Source organism: Suillus paluster (assembly GCF_016628075.1).
Source record: "Suillus paluster strain FC165 chromosome Unknown EDB91scaffold_2, whole genome shotgun sequence".
Classification (NCBI taxonomy): domain Eukaryota; kingdom Fungi; phylum Basidiomycota; class Agaricomycetes; order Boletales; family Suillaceae; genus Suillus; species Suillus paluster.
In genome coordinates, this window is record NW_024537562.1 from 886,689 (window position 1) to 903,305 (window position 16,617).

The 16,617-nt window shown below is 50.6% G+C and overlaps 6 protein-coding genes across 6 annotated transcripts; 4 read left to right on the forward strand and 2 right to left on the reverse strand.

Annotated features, from left to right (window-relative positions):
* Positions 1 to 342: 342 nt before the first annotated feature.
* On the reverse strand, positions 343 to 2,376 carry EDB91DRAFT_1043002 (cytochrome P450; the record flags this gene model as incomplete). The annotated part of the gene is made up of 11 exons (XM_041313036.1): positions 343 to 483; positions 540 to 585; positions 636 to 850; positions 902 to 1,075; positions 1,124 to 1,233; positions 1,290 to 1,576; positions 1,627 to 1,712; positions 1,758 to 1,809; positions 1,859 to 1,907; positions 1,963 to 2,098; positions 2,149 to 2,376. The coding sequence occupies 11 exons, from the start codon at positions 2,374 to 2,376 to the stop codon at positions 343 to 345; spliced, it is 1,524 nt and encodes a 507-aa protein (XP_041183770.1).
* A 1,597-nt stretch (positions 2,377 to 3,973) lies between these two features.
* Positions 3,974 to 6,505, forward strand: EDB91DRAFT_1277022 (acetyl-coenzyme A transporter 1; the record flags this gene model as incomplete). Its single annotated transcript, XM_041324669.1, has 14 exons — positions 3,974 to 4,217; positions 4,280 to 4,299; positions 4,361 to 4,376; positions 4,423 to 4,646; positions 4,697 to 4,767; positions 4,874 to 5,005; positions 5,055 to 5,157; positions 5,215 to 5,293; positions 5,343 to 5,679; positions 5,727 to 5,802; positions 5,858 to 5,915; positions 5,969 to 6,034; positions 6,088 to 6,249; positions 6,301 to 6,505. 14 exons carry the CDS (start codon positions 3,974 to 3,976, stop codon positions 6,336 to 6,338), a joined length of 1,626 nt encoding a protein of 541 aa, XP_041183771.1. The 3' UTR covers positions 6,339 to 6,505.
* A 1-nt stretch (position 6,506) lies between these two features.
* On the forward strand, positions 6,507 to 10,674 carry EDB91DRAFT_270280 (uncharacterized protein). Its single transcript, XM_041326660.1, has 6 exons — positions 6,507 to 6,950; positions 7,013 to 7,181; positions 7,237 to 7,806; positions 7,859 to 9,780; positions 9,838 to 10,135; positions 10,194 to 10,674. Exons 1-6 carry the CDS (start codon positions 6,600 to 6,602, stop codon positions 10,472 to 10,474), a joined length of 3,591 nt encoding a protein of 1,196 aa, XP_041183772.1. The 5' UTR covers positions 6,507 to 6,599; the 3' UTR covers positions 10,475 to 10,674.
* A 24-nt stretch (positions 10,675 to 10,698) lies between these two features.
* EDB91DRAFT_1097089 (uncharacterized protein) lies at positions 10,699 to 13,298 on the reverse strand. The gene is made up of 3 exons (XM_041317033.1): positions 12,544 to 13,298; positions 11,800 to 12,489; positions 10,699 to 11,759 (listed from the first exon to the last, which is right to left on the reverse strand). The coding sequence occupies exons 1-3, from the start codon at positions 13,159 to 13,161 to the stop codon at positions 10,908 to 10,910; spliced, it is 2,160 nt and encodes a 719-aa protein (XP_041183773.1). The 5' UTR covers positions 13,162 to 13,298; the 3' UTR covers positions 10,699 to 10,907.
* Positions 13,299 to 13,434: 136 nt separating this feature from the next.
* On the forward strand, positions 13,435 to 14,866 carry EDB91DRAFT_1097103 (band 7 family-domain-containing protein). The gene is made up of 9 exons (XM_041317034.1): positions 13,435 to 13,638; positions 13,689 to 13,792; positions 13,847 to 13,924; positions 13,977 to 14,189; positions 14,243 to 14,338; positions 14,391 to 14,402; positions 14,452 to 14,482; positions 14,533 to 14,564; positions 14,611 to 14,866. The coding sequence occupies exons 1-9, from the start codon at positions 13,605 to 13,607 to the stop codon at positions 14,821 to 14,823; spliced, it is 813 nt and encodes a 270-aa protein (XP_041183774.1). The 5' UTR covers positions 13,435 to 13,604; the 3' UTR covers positions 14,824 to 14,866.
* A 292-nt stretch (positions 14,867 to 15,158) lies between these two features.
* On the forward strand, positions 15,159 to 16,602 carry EDB91DRAFT_1242268 (uncharacterized protein; the record flags this gene model as incomplete). The annotated part of the gene is made up of 4 exons (XM_041322170.1): positions 15,159 to 15,200; positions 15,249 to 16,187; positions 16,245 to 16,506; positions 16,559 to 16,602. 4 exons carry the CDS (start codon positions 15,159 to 15,161, stop codon positions 16,600 to 16,602), a joined length of 1,287 nt encoding a protein of 428 aa, XP_041183775.1.
* Positions 16,603 to 16,617: the final 15 nt, after the last annotated feature.

A 16,617-nucleotide genomic window follows, 5' to 3' on the forward strand; every position in this document is an offset into this window, starting at 1 on the left:
GCCGAGCTTGACTGTCTTATTGGGTTATTCCACACTCGTGGATGTTGTTACAGTAGCGCACCCATTGTCGCCTGGTTCTCTTGAGTGAACTCGAGATATCGGTGTAAGTGAATAAATGTGATGGTCAGGAGGCTAGCTACCGTCGGAATGAACCATCACCACGAGACGAGAGATGTAGGAAGCAAAGTCGTAGATTAGACCCTCTATGCTACGCTGGATGAAACTGTTGAGAACTGGTTTCAGGGTGACTGAAACACTAAAATCCTCGCTTGCAAATGAGCGAAAGCGTCCGTCATGAAACAAAAATTCAAGTTCTAGAAGTGCGTTGCAAAATGTGAGTTGTTATAGTGTTCTGCGAACCATAAGTGGTAGCGAGCTCGAGCCTTCTCCCTTTACTCGGGGACGAATGACAAAACTTTGAAAAGCCTCAATCTCATGTGGACAGGAGAAGGCAAAGTGGCGGAGTAGAGTCACTGTCAGAACCTTCGCCACATCATGGTCAGGTGGGGTGTCCAAGGACGTACATCATCAGCACCAACCTTTATTTCGGCAGCTGCAAAGTTTCGCCCGAGGCAGCCCCGGGGGCTGTCAGGGGTCAGCGAAAGAAATCTAGCACCAAAAGGGTGTACGCTTACCCAACACTAAAAGCCAACAGCTCGCGGCTGGTCCTGGCACCGCGGTGGAGCCAGCGTTCTGGTCGGAAGGCGTCCGCGTCGAATCCCCAGATTAACGTGTCCTTTTGAATTACATTGACAGGCAATGAAATAATAGTGCCCTTCGGAATGACGAGGTGAAGATCACCAGATCCTGTTACTGGTTCCGAAAGAGGTACGCTGATGGTTTCAGCAGCCTACGCAAACAAATTTTGGTAAATCTTTCAGCCAGCTGCATTTGACCTTACCTCGTGATGATTCTCGAGAACAGGTGGATGAATGCGAAGCGTCTCCAGGAAAAATGCGTCGAGAAGTGGGTAGCAATTGTTGAGTTCGTCAAATGTGGGATCTCCAGCAGTGGAAACTTCATCGCGGATTGCTTGCTGCCATTCCTCATTTGTAGCAAGCTCAAAAAACAACCACTGGAAGACACTGTCAGTTAGACTTTGAAACTAGTTAAGCGAACGTACAGCGATCGTGGCAGAAACTGGTTCATAACCAGCGGAAATGATAGTTCGCATCTGCGCTGCAACTTGCTCGTCATCCATACGTACATTGGCAGTGGCTTTATCAGCTCGGACTGTGGTGTGAATGGTGTCAGTGAAGCAATGATCCTCGAATAATTGAAAACCATACGCATCAGCGACATCAGCGTCTTACTGTTCGGATCACTGACAGCTTCCGCATCCTTCAAGATATTCGTAGCAAGATCCCCAAGTTCTTTTCGAGTTTTTCTGATCATCTGTCCTTTCTTGCCGAGGTGCAAGATAGATGGAAATAGCCAAAAGAGAGCTTTCATGTAAAACGAGGTGAGCGATTTTTCGTGGTTCGTCAAGCCGTCTAGGGTTTCCGCCAAAGCGTGTGGCTGGCCTCGAAGGCAGTCAAAGTCGTACGAAAACGTTGCTCGACCAACTGTGTCCAACCTGAGGATTCAAATGAGTACACACGCGATACGCTTGAGGGTAATACACACGCAAAACGCCCAGCCCAATTGGTCATCTCAATCATGATTTCATCGCTATGTTGGGCATCGAAAAGCCTATGCCATTGAGAAACCATCTGGAAGAAGTTCAAAACGCATCCAACACGACATATGCACCTTACTTTGGTAGCATTTTCGTAGAATACTGGCGTCAAATTGCGCGCAGACTGCGGACTGAAGCTGTGTCAAGGTAGAGATACCACCGAGGTAATATGCTCGTTACCTTAATGCTGGCCCAACGGTACGCCGTTGCTTCTCATGAGCTTCTTTGCCTTGCCACATACATCAGTGAGTGAGTTTAAAAAATAATCTACATTGAAGAATTACCTTCCACCCAGAGAATACCCTCTCCAAGCAATGTACGAAACCAGGCACGCACGCCTTTTGGCTTGGGAAACTGATATGCGCCCTCTCCCAGAATAAACGATATGGCGTGCGGATCCGTGATGGAAAGTAGCTGATGCTTATGAGAGCAGTCAGCGAGGCAATAAAGTTCGAATGAAATGTACTTACACCAAACGCCCCTGTAAACTTTACAACCTTGCCGTATGAACGGTGCCAGTCCAGATATAAGGCACCGGGTGTATTATAATATAACACCTTTTCTTCACCCCACACCCAGGACGAAATCTTCGGACCCGGGACGTGGCGCAGCAAGAACAGAGACGAGAGTCGCTGTTGAAAGAAGCGTAATATGTATACAAAAGCGAAGGCAACGGAGAAATGATAGATGTACAACATGGAACTGCGCAACCGTTTGGAAGAGTCTTGGAGGTGATATGTCGTCTGAGTCGCAGAGGCACAATTGGGATGAAATTAGAGATACCTTTTTATGCGTCCTACTACAGTAGTGTTTTGAGCAAACATTATAGATCGATCAGATTATGATTGTTCGCCGTGACGTTGTGATTGAGTCGGTGCTTGCACCGACGTAAGCAAATTTGATCAGTCATAGTTGGTAAGTCCTGGTACCCGATTGAGGCTTTGCCTGATTGGATGACTTAGATCTAGGTCCTGGACATTGCATGAGCTGCGAGAGAACTCGAAGAAGGCAATGATGCATTCGATCGAGTTACGATTGAAAAGGCACCGTACTGAGCTCAGAGGGTCGCTGCGGTACCTGTCCGCGAGTTTGCTGAATCGCACTTGATCCTAATACGGAATGATGGTTAGCAGAGCGATGGATGCGAAGAAGATAGGACGAATTTGCATTTCGTAATCTGTATTGAGTATATCTGCAAACAGAACAGCTGCCTTGCGATGTGTCTAATCATCATATTAGCAACGGACTGGGAATCAAAGCCGTGCCACCGCATCACAGTTAGCCCAATGCATAGGGATGATCGCTTTCCGAGGGAAAACTATTTATTTGCATTGAGTATGAGCCTTGCTAAGTTGCTTGACCGACTCGGAAGGTACAAAGCAGTCGTTTAAGATCTGACAATCATAAGTCAGTTACACTGCAGATAATGGAATGAGCTGACCGCCTTACGGCAATGATTCTGGAGTGCCTTCAGCTGAGGACAGCTGGAGCCGAGACAGAAGTGAACTATAACGTACTCTATATCTGCATCAGTATTAATGACCATCGATTGATCGCTAGTAAGAATGCCCTACATAGGCATCTTCCACTCGTTCCTGCCGGCAAACCGAGATCGCGGACGGTGTCCTTCAATTACGAGCCCGACTGTGGTATCACACATGATGCCGCTGTTTTGCGACCGATGGCCCAGTCCAGCTGTTGAATCCTAAGCGAGAGCGTGGACTTCGCGCGGGCAGATCAGTCATAGAAGACCAGGACAGGTTATCAATAATAAGACACGCGAAAGACCGCCGGGCCGTGTAGAGAATGGTAAAGCGGGGGTGAGCAGCTCAGCGATTGCGTTCCGTTGTTGAGTCGCTGTGGCGAGAACCAAAAAGACATGGATTCCACCGAAAATGTCAACTGCAGTCAAAAAGTAGTGAAACATGATAGAGTATGAGAACATAAATACTTGATAAAGCTCTGGACTACTTTGAAAAAATACTAGTTAGAAGCGTTTAACGAACAGCAATAGTGATCTCAGGTTTTGAACTTGGCAACAGTGGAAGCTAATGGGAACATACCTAATATAGTAATCGAGACCGGCGTTGCTGTCAACGCGATCGTGTCACTTGCTTGCACCTGTAACAAACGGATCAGCTTTCTATCACCTACCCTCGAGCAAATACGGTCGAACTCGCGTCGACTTTGTTTCGCATGTCTGCTCTCCGGAACAAATCTCCTTCAGAGGATCCTCCGAACTTGCGCCACAGGTCCAGCAACGCTAACGTGGAGGTCTACACCGGTCAAGCTGACATGTCCCCGCTAGCGTCTTTCCACAAAAAAGTCGTATCTTCCTCTTTCGACAGCATTCGAATATCACCTCGCGTGCCTACAGGGTCATCTTCAGAAATTGAACTCAGTTTATTGTCTGAGGAGGAACGAACGAGTGCTGGGCGAGACCTCCAAGATGGTGACACGCAATTTCTTGCAGACGCAACAAAAAAGACGGTTATGTCCTCTAGAGACAGAAAGGCAATGACGCTTTTGATCATCCTCTGTCGGTCGCTTTCCTTTCTCCGAGCTTTCAATCCAGTTGACATGACCTCATGATCCCATTAGATTTAATCCAAGGAATTCCTGTGAGTTATTTCTCTCCCTCGGATGTTACGCCGGGAGAGATGCTCACTATTCTATGAACAGCTGGGTCTTGCCCTTGGTATGATACACTGCTTTTTTTTTGTCTACTCACTAATATTCCACAGGTTCCGTTCCGTTCATTCTCCGAGAACACCTATCATATTCACAACTTGGCGTGTTTGCATTATCTAACTACCCATATTCGCTCAAGCTATTATGGTCCCCTATCGTTGATTCAACATTTCTTCCTTCCATTGGTCGCCGAAAATCGTGGATAATTCCCATGCAACTCATAATTGGCTCCTTAATGCTCTACATAGCAGCAAACGTGGGGAGATTGATGGAAAATGTATGTGGTAACTGCTAGACTTTGAGGCGCCCACAATGACATGCAATCAGCCTGCGGATAACATATACGAACTTACTTTTGTGTTCACGTCACTAGTACTCTTTTCTGCAACGCAAGGTGCGTGCGTTTGTAGCTCCCTTTTGTTTATGCTAATCCATGCTTTGCAGATATCGCTGTTGATGGCTCGTACTTAAATTGTTTTGACGCATCGTCACTGCTGATATCAGTTCAGGATGGGCTTTGACGCTTCTCTCTCAGGAGAATCTTTCCTACGCGTCTACCTGCCAGACAATTGGGTTGAACACAGGCTTCTTCGCTTCTTTTACCGTTTTCTTGGCGCTGAACAGCGAAGCATTTGCGTAAGCAGTTCGAGTTCAACGTCCTGAGTTATTCAAAGACGATTTGCAGTGAGAGATGGGGTATTCCGCGCCTCACGTTAAGCACATATCTACGTTTATGCAGCCTCTTGTGCTTTGGAGTAACTTTTTGGCTGACCTTCTTTGAAAAAGAGGTGACTATTCATCGAGAATTATCTTACAACAAATTTCTGACAAAATGAATTTCATAGGGCAAGGAGTCATTAGATGAATCAGAAATGACTGTCACATCCGTTTACAAGACTATATGGAACATCTGCAAGCTCAAGCGTAACCAGATCTACTTTCGTATCCTTTAGCAATTGACCGTATCTTTCAGACGTCCAGGCGCTCATCATCATGCACTTCTTCGCAAAAATCGGATTTCAGGCCAATGAGGCAGTCACCAGTTTGAAAATGATTGAGAAGGGTTTAGGTCGCGAAGACCTTGCTATTGTTGTCCTCATAGATTTTCCTTTCCAAATATTGGGAGGTTGGTTTGCGGCGAAGTGGTCTAGCGGCGACAAGCCACTCCGTCCTTGGATATGGGCATTTTGGCCCCGACTAGCATTTGCCTTCGTGTCGACGCTCATTGTTTACTGGTTCCCGACGCCCCCGCTTTCATACGGGTTTTTCATCTACCTTATCATCCACACAGTGCTACAGGGACTTGCATCGTATGCCCAATCAATGACGTGCTGACAAAGGCTGATTTCTTTCATAGGACAATTCAGTTCGTTGGAATTTCAGCATTCCACACCAGAATATCTGATCCTCTCATTGGAGGGACCTACATGACGGTATGAGATCTGCAGGGTTCCCTACTTGTTGATCGACAGACTCATGCCCATTTAGTTACTCAACACGTTTACTAATCTAGGAGGAACGTGGCCGAAGTATTTTGTATTGAAAGGTGCGAGTGAATGTTAGTCATGTTCGTCGAGCGCTACTAATACTCCGATAAAGGCGTCGATTTCTTTAGCGAGGCGTACTGTGAAGTGAAGGACGCGAACAGCGACGTTCTGGTAAGAGGTAGGCATGAGTGGTTTTTTTTGGCTTGGGTGCTGCCTGATACTCCAAACCAGCTGCTGAATGCGTCTCTGATCACGGTAAGGAGGTCTGCACGGATATTAATGGGGAATGCATCACGGAGCGTGATGGATACTACTACGTTTCGGCTATATGCATGACATTTGGCGTGCTGTTCCTAGGGTTTTATATCATTCCCACTGCACGCAAACTACAAGGTGGGTAAAACACTTTATGTCACTTCGATTCTAACTCAGGTGCCTGTCTAGCCCTCCCTGTGTACAAATGGCGAATCAATCCAGAGTGAGAGTGAATGGGGAAGTTGGCTGTTGTTCGTTACTTATTCTAATATTACTGGATGGTAGATAGCTCGTGCTTCGTTTCACAAGTTGATCTATGTACCACTGGTTGTTGTTGAGGTGGCTGTCGCCTGCCCTAAATTCAGATCGCGTCCATATCCTATTTTCCACGGAAACGTGCAAACCATACCGCTAAGATTTTTCAATAGTCACTCTTGCACTACGCAATAGCCATTAGAATCAATCGTTCTGCACTAACTACCACAAAAATGGCTACTACAACTATGCATTTTGGCCCCGAATGGATGCGCGCAAAGCCACCACAAACGCCTGCTCGGCCCCAAGCACCTCCCTCTCCACCCCCTCCGGCAACATCTAATACACAGCAAACTAACGCGTCAACTTATTCTGCACTCGTTACACCTGCCGCTGCACCAGAGCCTGAGAGACGCGACGAATTCCGTCCGTTCAGATATTCCAAGGAAGCAATGCTCAGAATCTACAAAGAGGGTGGTGGGAGAGGTGGTTTGGGATTAGAGGTGGAGAGGTGGGAGGGCATTGTGCATGAAGTCAGCAGTGAACCCACAGCGTTGCGCGAAATGGGTGACGCGGAAAAGAAGGTCAGGCAATTTGGACTTATAGTTTATGTCTTCGGCCTCATTGGCTCACACGAGGCATGCAGCTCTTTGCTGGGCCACTTAATTCCGAACTTCGACGGCGCCAGTCTACCGATCTCATAAGCACGCTTTCATCACCATCTGACAGACCCAGGTTGAACCATTCCAACACCGTAGGAGGGAGTTCTATCAGAGGGTTCAGTCTCATGGGAAGGAGAAGAGATAGCACAGCAGGTGAACACTGGAAAGTCCCTGACCCATATTGTGACACTGATCGAGGTTTACTAAGATCAACCACCGCTTGCACTGCCTCGTAAATTGTCTGTGTCTAATACCCAAGGTAACTCGCCGCGCGACGGAGCACTTCCTTCCCCTCGCACCCGAATAGGCGGCTTTGCTTCAGGTTTTGACGGTGTGCTTAACGGTGGAGATTCTTGGATGGCTAGACGTCGAACATCGGAAAGCATGCTGAAAGCTGGGGGAGCTTCCGCGGGGACCCGTCCGGAGGGCAGAGAAGAGGATGTAAAAGGACTTAACATCAAAGAAGTGGAGGAGGACACAAGTGTCGCACAAAACACTGCGCTCCAACCTGACCTTTCTGGTACTTCTCAACAATCATCTCCAATCGCCGATGCCCTGCCTCGCGACACAACTACTGACAGTCCAAACCAGCGATCTACTCTAAATGCAGATTCTGTAGCCCGTCGTATGGCTGGGATGAATCTTGGCGAAAATGAGCGGACCAACGCGAACTTCCATCCCAACCCTGTGGCCGACAGTCTGACGGCTGGTCCACCACCGGGTCTGGATCCAGGTAGCATTGAGTGGTCATATCTGGATCCTCAAGGTCATGTGCAAGGTAAGTTCCTCATATTGCTATCACGAGCTCCAGAGGTGATATCCCTTCCTAGGTCCTTTCAAAGCTGATGTAATGCAGAAATGGTTTGATGAGGGCTATTTCACTCCCGACCTTAGGATGAAGCGTACTCACATTGATCGGGATTGGACTGCGGTTGGGATTCTTGACCGCCAGGCTGCCGGCGGGAAAATATTTCTTTCACAATTCCCGATGTCCACCAGCCCTCCTGGTCTCAGTATTCGCACCGATTCCTCCCAGAATTACTCCCCTGCTCATGAACATAATACATTCAGTGGATACCAGCCTGTGCCAACCCGAACTCTCCGTAGTGCAACGTTGGACCCATATCATAATAGTGCTTCTCCTTCAGATTCTCCCCCCTCATCCTTTGGTGGTGGCAGGTTTGGCAACGGCTCCCCCGATACTTCTGCATTGGGCGGTAGAATCGGAGGCCTTTACACTAGTGACTCGGGGTTCGGCTCTCATAGTTTCACCGGCAATGTAGGTCCGTTCGGTCCAGTCGGGGACCCCCGCTCGTCGTTCAACAACCTAGCACCCGGCAGAACCTCATCCCTGGACACATTCAGCACCTATAAGAACAACGGTAACTCACAATGGCCACCTTCTATGACGCAGAATGTCCAGCATTTTAGCGGCAGCGAGCACTCCCTTGCTACTGGTTTCAACAATGGCATCGGCTCGGGCATCATGTCTGCGCCAATGCCAGTTACGCAGAGCCACTCTTTCACACAGGAGCCCTCGTACGGCGATGGCACGTACAACACCATGGGCAGTCTCGGCACCTCGCACGACTCGCCCATCGCACGGCTACCCGTCGAGGCGAACGGGCTAGGCTTCAACAACGTCGGGATTAATGGCTCACATTATGTGCAACACTACCCCCAGTCCCCTGCCTTGCCACAGCAGCGCTCCTCTACATCGCCGTTCGTTGAAGTTCTCACGAAGGTCGCTGAATCGCCTGACGTGCGGACACCGGTGTCTGCCGTGCAGCCTGAGAACGTGTCATCACCGTGGGGCGCGCCCGAACTTACTGTTGTACGTCGCCCGGTGGTTGAGATCCCTACTGCCTCCCCAGTTGCCCAGGCACCTCCAGCAGCCTGGAGTCAACCCCCGCAACCCGCTCGTCCCGCCCCAAAGTCAAAAGAGCCTTCGCCATGGCTGACGGCCTCCCTAGGCGTCGTGGATGATGGGTGGCGCGAAATCCCTGGCCCAAACAGCCTCACTGTGAGCAACCTCGGGCAGCACAATAAGATGTACGAGAAGGTGGACGAGGACGACATTGCTGTGTCAGCCATTGGGGAAGAGGAAGAGGAAATTACTGCTGCTACTGCGCCCGTACCCGTGCCAGAGACATCTCAGCCAGCGCCTTTGGCCCCCGCAACAGCCGCTCCACACATCGAGTCCCCGGCACTTGCGGTGTCCAAGGCCAAACTTAAATCCAATGCTCGTGAGGCCCACGCACCTGCCCCAGCCTCTGCACCGAAGCCTGCACCTCCCGCACCCATACCTGCCCTAAAGAGCCCATCTCCTGTCCCGAAGCCTGCATGGGCGACTGAGGACGATGCGACAAAAGGCACGCGTTCACTCGGTCTGCGCGAGATTCAGGAAGCAGAGGCAAAGAAGGCAGAGGCACGTAAGGCGGCTGAGCGCGAGCGGCTTGCACGAGCCAATGCGCCACCACCTGCCGTTGTTGAGGATGCGCAACTGTTCACCGCATCGTGGGGACTTCCGACGTCTCAAGCTGGTTCACGAGCCGCTGTGTCGCCAAGAGGTGGAGAAGCTGTGGGCACGCCTGCAGCGAGTGCTCCAGTGTGGACCTCAGCGAGTACGACGCCCGCCAAGAAGACGATGAAGGAGATCCAGGAGGAAGAGGAGCGCCGGAAGAAGATAGGTCTCAAGGATTCGATGGCGGCGACGGCTGCAAGGCGCGCATATGCGGAGACTACTTTCAAGGTGTGTACGCCTCTGAAATGCAAGACTATTTGTTGATCCCCTTTGAACGCTGTGCAGGTGGTTCCAAGTGCTCAGATTGGTGGTGGGGCATGGACAACGGTTGGCGCAAACGGCAAGACAAATGCACCTGTACCTGCGTCTGCGCCTCCTCGCCCAACTGTCACTCCATCGGTATCTACACAAGCGGCGCCTACACCACGCCCCAATGGTACAGCGGTGCGCCCAACTGTGCAGATCGTTACAAAGGCTGCTGCTGCCACACCACCACGCATGGATGACACTCCCGCTATGTCTTCACACGATTTCCTCAAGTGGCTAAGTGACACGCTGAAAGGGCTCAATCATTCCGTGAACCGTGCGTAACTCTCCTTCGTTTCATTGCCTTTTTCTGATATACAATTTTGTGGGACCAGTGGAAGACATAACGCAGATGCTCCTCTCTTTTCCTCTCGACCCAGACCCAACGACATCAGAGATCATTTCAGACCTGATTTATGCGAACAGCACGACGCTCGATGGACGACGGTTCGCAGCAGAGTTCGTTAAGCGCCGTCGGGCCAGTGGTATGGCTGGGCCAGGAACGAATGGGAATGGAAAAGTGTCGATCGCGGACGTGGTGAAGACGACGCCACGGGCTGCTCAGCCAGAATGGGGCTTCAAGGTTGTGAACAAGAAGAAGAAGGGGAAGGCGTGAGTGGGAGTGGGAGTGGGAGTGGAGTGGAGTGTTTTACCCGTTGTCCGCCTACGCACATGCATACTCATAAGCATACACTCATTCAATTGTTTTATCTCATCTCATGAATAATTTTGTGTGGTCGAGTCCTAGTACTTAGCTGTGCAAGTCTGTGCATTCCGTGAATATACAATACCTCGAGCCCGAGTATCGCTGCTAGGGGGTCACTCAAGCTCATCCAATAAGAATGTATGAAATACATGTATTTGCGTGTTTATTGTTACATAGTACCCATTAACGCATTATACATGCTGCGAGTACACTGATCAAGTAACTACCCATTAATGCATTATACATGCTTCGAGTACAGTGATCGAATAATGACGAACGAATACGAAGCACAACATATCAGCCATGAAGCCATAAGTCAAAACATAAAGAAAACAAAATCCAATCATGCGGCGACATCAGACCACTCTCCATCCTCCTCATTCTCATAGTCCACAACCACCTCTCCCTCATCCTCAGACGCAGAGTGGCGAGGCACCAACCGTGGCGAAGCAGGGCGCGAGGCAGGAAGCAGGAACGTATCCACCTCCGCATCACTGACGGGAGACGAAGATGCGGGTGATTCCATAGTCGAATAAGAATCTGAATCGGAGTCTGGCATGTTCACCTGAGAAGGCGTCTGCTCCGAGGTCAATAAAGAAGACGCCGCCGGGGGATAGGATGCCGGCATGTTCGTGGAGTTCGTCACCTCCGCGGGGGAATCAGCGTCCGCATGGGTTAAAGTCAAAGAATCGGGGATAACTGAAGAAGAGACGGAGAGAGACACGCCGATGGTGTTTTTGGAAAGTGAATCAGGTGTATCAATGGTAGGTGGCGTTGGGCGCGTAGCGTATGATGATGGCCCGAGTTCCACATGGATGACGTCCTCGCTCGCTGTGGATTCAGTGAAGGTAGAGACTTCATAGACAAGAGGCTCCTCGGACTCCTTTGACAGGTCTTCCTGCGGGACCGAAACCTGAGCTGTCGAAGTCTCGGACACTTCAGAGGTTGTGGGAAGAGAAGTAATGCTCGGCTCCGCCACCGATGTAGTCGGGATCTCGATGGAAATGGGGATGGAAGTGGCGGGTGCTTCGATGCTAGTCTCAGATGGCCCTGCATGGTCTACAATTGCTTCGATAGGGGAAGAGGCGGCGGGTGCGAGTGCTTCGACTTGGACCGAAACACCGGCAGGAATAAAATCCTCTTCTACAACGGGGCCCTCAAGGTGCGGAAGATCCTCAGGGGTAACATTCCCCGGCTCCGAGGGCGAGTCCATATGGACATCCGATTGACTGGACAGGCACACTCACAGGGTCTTCCTTCCTAGCGCGCGCACGTCCCCTTCGCTCCTCCACACCTTTCTCAAGTTCTTCAAGCGCTTGCTCCACGCGCGCCACAACTGCACGTCTCGCGTCTCTCACTGCGTGTGACCCGTAGCTAGGAACATTGTCCAAGTCTCCGAGGAGCGACGAAAGAGCATGCTCCTGTGCGCGGAGGGGCGCATTGGACGGGGCGTATGTCAACGCAAATACATCGGTGGTGTCGAGGGCTGAGTAAACTGGGGAAGGCGAGCGCGAAGGAGAGAAATCGAGCTCGGCAGGGAACTGGAAGGTAGCGAGGAGTGTCTCGAGACGGGAGGCGATGGAAGTGATCTGGGAGAGGGAAGCAGCGACCTGGGCGGGAGATGCAGAAGGTTCTTCCTCGGTGTCGGAGTCAGGGATCTCCTTGGCTTTGCCTTTACCCTTGTCCTGGGCTGGGGTTACCTCTTCGTTGACCTTGGCCTGTGAAGGCTCGGCGACAACTGGAACGCGTGCAACAGGCACTTCGGTCGAAGTGCCTTTAGAAAGAGAGGACAGGAGAGACTGGAACGCATCGCGCACGTCAGACTCGTACTCTGCCATAAGGCGGTCCTCAAGCCTGTCCTTGAGCGAAGGGTCATCCTGTACAGGGGCCTTGGAAGTGGAAGCTATGGGCTGAGCGGGGATTTCCTGGAACTGCAGTAAGTCACCTGAAGCAGAGTTACTGGACAAGAATGAACATACAGCATTGGCAGGCGCGTTCTGAGTTCGACGTAAGAAAGCACTGAGGAACCTCTCAGTATCTGCACGGCGATGGGCAAGGAGTTCTTGCTCGTTGCGGTGAGCCTGAAGAGCAGCAAGACGTCTGGCTTCTTGGAGACGCGCCTCGCGCTGACGAGTGGCCTGCTTCTCGATAGCCTGACGGCGTGCCCGCTGTAATGGATCCTCGTAATCGACCGCAAGACGACGGGTACGGGGTTCTGGCTCCTTGCGGTAAGCCTGAAGAGCGGCAAGATGACTGGCTTCTTGGAGACGCGCCTCGCGTTGACGAACGGCCTGTTCTAGGACAGCCTGGCGGCGTGCCTGCTGAATTGCAGCCTCGTAATCGAACGCAGCGTGGCGTTTGGGAGGGTATGGTTCGAGGTAGCCGTAGTCTGGGACGTAGGATGGAAATTGGCTCTGAGGATACTGATCGTACTCTTGAGCACGGAGAGCATTTAGGATGAGCTGCTTCCTAAGCAGCTCCTGGCGGTGCCTGTGAACGCGAGCCTCTGCACGAGCATTGAACTCTGCGCGCTGCTGGGCAACGTATGGGTCGAGGAGATGGTATTCGGGATGGGAGACGGGATTGATAACAAACATTGTTGTATGATTAGATGCGATTGCAATTGTGAGATGGGGAGAGACGACATGTTTGGCGCTGAATTTATATGTCTCTGGTTGTGGACGCTGACGAATTGCTTTGTGAGCGTACGCGTCAGATTCATCCACAGAGTTCCACAACGCGCGTCGCGATGCCAAAGCACTTTCCACTGAATTCTCGAATATCCCAAATTAGGAAATGTCACACAATAGTCACAAAGCCATTTACAAGTCGTGGAATGTGCATATAATATTATACATATTCATTCCACGAGAATATCAGTCCTAATAGTATTAATGTTTCTCCAAAGAGTTCTGGTAGATGTCACAATATACGTAGTGACGCATGTACCAACTCAAAACTAACGCGCGGCTCGGCAAAAACTGCCGTGTATGAGACGCGTTGTTTGCATACTGTTTGGTTCACATTCCTTCTCTCCTCCATGGCACTTTCACAAGCTGCAAGTCGTTTCCTGGGTAAGAAACTATACTCTTTGATCAGGCAGTTTTCTGACATGGTACTAAAGTGCCCCTTGGCGTGGCTTTTGTCGCCGTCCAAGCCAGTATCTATGATGTGCCAGGCGGTTTCCGAGCAGTCATGTTTGACCGCTTTTCTGGTGTAAAAGACAAGGTGTGCGCTTGTGTATTGTGAATCCAGGTCCAGTTTATAGACCATTCAATACAGCCTACTGGTGAGGGCACCCACTTCCTCGTCCCATGGCTACAGAGAGCAATCTTGTATGACTGCAGGATTAAACCCAGAGTACGTCATTTCTCATTCCAATATGCCATTATAGTGCTCAACAAATCTCTAGAATATCTCAACAACTACCGGCTCAAAAGACTTGCAAATGGTCTCCATCACCCTTCGTGTATTGTCCCGACCGGACGTAGAGCATCTACCCCGCATTTACCAAAGCCTCGGCATGGACTATGACGAACGTGTTCTACCTTCCATTGGAAATGAAGTTCTCAAGAGTATCGTGGCACAGTTTGATGCTGCTGAATTGATTACGCAACGTGAGGTGGTGAGTGCGATCTGCTCCTCGACGTCGGACCGGAGTTCACAGAGCCTGCGCAGGTCTCGTCAAGAATACGTGCAGACTTGCTACAACGTGCCGGCGAGTTTAACATCAAGCTGGAGGATGTATCCATCACCCATCTGACATTCGGGAAGGTGAGTAGTCCTTTACTGGTATTCATTTCTATGCAGCTGACACCCCGTGTAGGAATTCACCCAGGTTCGTACGAGGCTACAAGATATCCTTTTCATACTGATGAACTTTACAGGCTGTTGAAGCCAAGCAAATAGCCCAGCAAGGTAAGGTTGTTGTTGTTCCTGTGCTGCGGTCACATGCTGACACATTGTAGATGCCGAGCGAGCCAAGTTCATTGTCGAAAAGGTGAGTGCCAAGGAGTGCACATGATCAAGTTGCTTACGGTATGCAGGCCGAGCAAGAGCGTCAGGCTGCAGTCATCCGTGCTGAAGGTGAGGCTGAAGCAGCAGCGACTATTTCAAAAGCGATGGATAAGGCTGGGGACGCATTCATTGCGCTTCGTAAAATAGAGGCAAGCAAGGCGATCGTGCAGAGCTTGGCTGGGAATGCGAACGTGACATATATTCCAAGCAGTGGAGTTCTTTTGAACGTACCTACAAAGTAGTTTACTATGTAGTAGTCATTGACAATGTTCTTTGAATCGGCGATGACCGTGGGATTGATTCCCATGGTAGATGTGTTGTGGCGGTGAAAAATGGGAGGTCGTTAGTTCTTGATCTTAGTCGACGACGGAGAAGGCCCAAAGTCGTTTCTCGCAGTCTCCTGTTCTCTTTTTTCTTTGTCTCTTTTCCTCTCTTCTCGTTGTTTTCTATTCTCGACGGACAATCATTCTCTGATTTCAGTAATCAATTCTCCTGTGAGTCTTTTCATTTCCTCATCTCATCCCAACTAACTCCAAAATCATAGCCTGTCATTCTCATTCACTATCCATATTAAATCATGAATCAAATGGGTGGTATGGGCAGTATTGCCGAGGCACCAGTACGTCTTTTCCAGTGCCTCATAGATTAGTCTTCTTATTCTTTACAGCGAAGGGCTCATCTCTACGTCGGAAACCTTAGCCCCAGGGTTACCGAGTACATGCTTACAGAGATCTTTGCTGTTGCCGGTGCAGTTCAGCACGTCAAAATAATCCCTGACCGCAACTATCAGCATGGTGGTCTCAACTACGGTTTCGTCGAGTACATCGACATGCGCGCAGCTGAGACTGCCCTTCAAACCCTTAATGGACGCAAGATCTTCGACACCGAGATTCGCGTTAACTGGGCATATCAGGGTCAGCAAAATAAGGAGGACACAACCGGTCATTATCACGTCTTCGTCGGTGACCTCAGCCCAGAAGTCAATGATGAAGTCCTTGGCAAGGCTTTCAACGCGTTCTGCACAATGTCCGACGCTCGTGTTATGTGGGACATGAACTCGGGCAAGTCTCGTGGTTATGGTTTCCTCGCGTTCAGGGATAAGACCGACGCAGAGCAGGCCATCGCGACCATGAACGGTGAATGGCTTGGCTCACGTGCTATCCGTGTAAACTGGGCAAATCAGAAGACTCAAGGTGGTCTGCCTGCTCCTCCACGCCCTGGAGCCAGCGTTGGAACCGCTCCCGCCCCCATTAATTTCCAGGGCGGTCCCCTTTCCTACGAATCTGTCGTCCAGCAGACTCCTTCGTACAACTCCACCGTCTACGTTGGAAACCTCGTTCCATATTGCACCCAGGCAGATCTCATCCCACTCTTCCAGTCCATTGGGTACCTCTCAGAGATTCGCATGCAGGCGGATCGTGGTTTCGCGTTCGTTAAGCTCGACACGCACGAGCACGCCGCCATGGCTATCGTGCAGCTGCAGGGGCAGATGGTCCATGGACGTCCCATCAAGTGCAGCTGGGGCAAAGACCGGGCAGATGGAACTCCTGCCCAGCCCGGAGCCCCGCTCAGCCCGACGACTCCTGCGGCTCCCTATGGCAACATGGTGAGTAATTTTCACTTAAATAAGTATTCCTCAGTAGGCTCACTAGCCCTCTTAAAGCCCATGTATGGAATACCACAACCTAATACTTACGGCCAGTACGGATTCGGCGCCTACGGTGGATTCCCTAACCAAGGTGCCGCTGGTGGGTCGCCAACGCCTGGAATGCCTCAGGCCGCTCCTGGCGCTGTCGGTACTGGTCTTGGCGCTGCAGGAGCGGGTGGTGCGGACCCCTCTGCTGGTGCTGGTGCTGCTGGAGGCGCTGGCGGCCAATGGCCTTCTGGAGATGCTGCTGCTAGTTACTATGCTAACTACTGGGGTGGTGCGTATTTTCCTTGACACTTGACAACTATCTTTTGCTCAACGAATTTCAGGATATTACGGCCAGCAAGGCCAAGGCGAGGGCCAGGGTGCTTAAAGAACATTGTTTCCA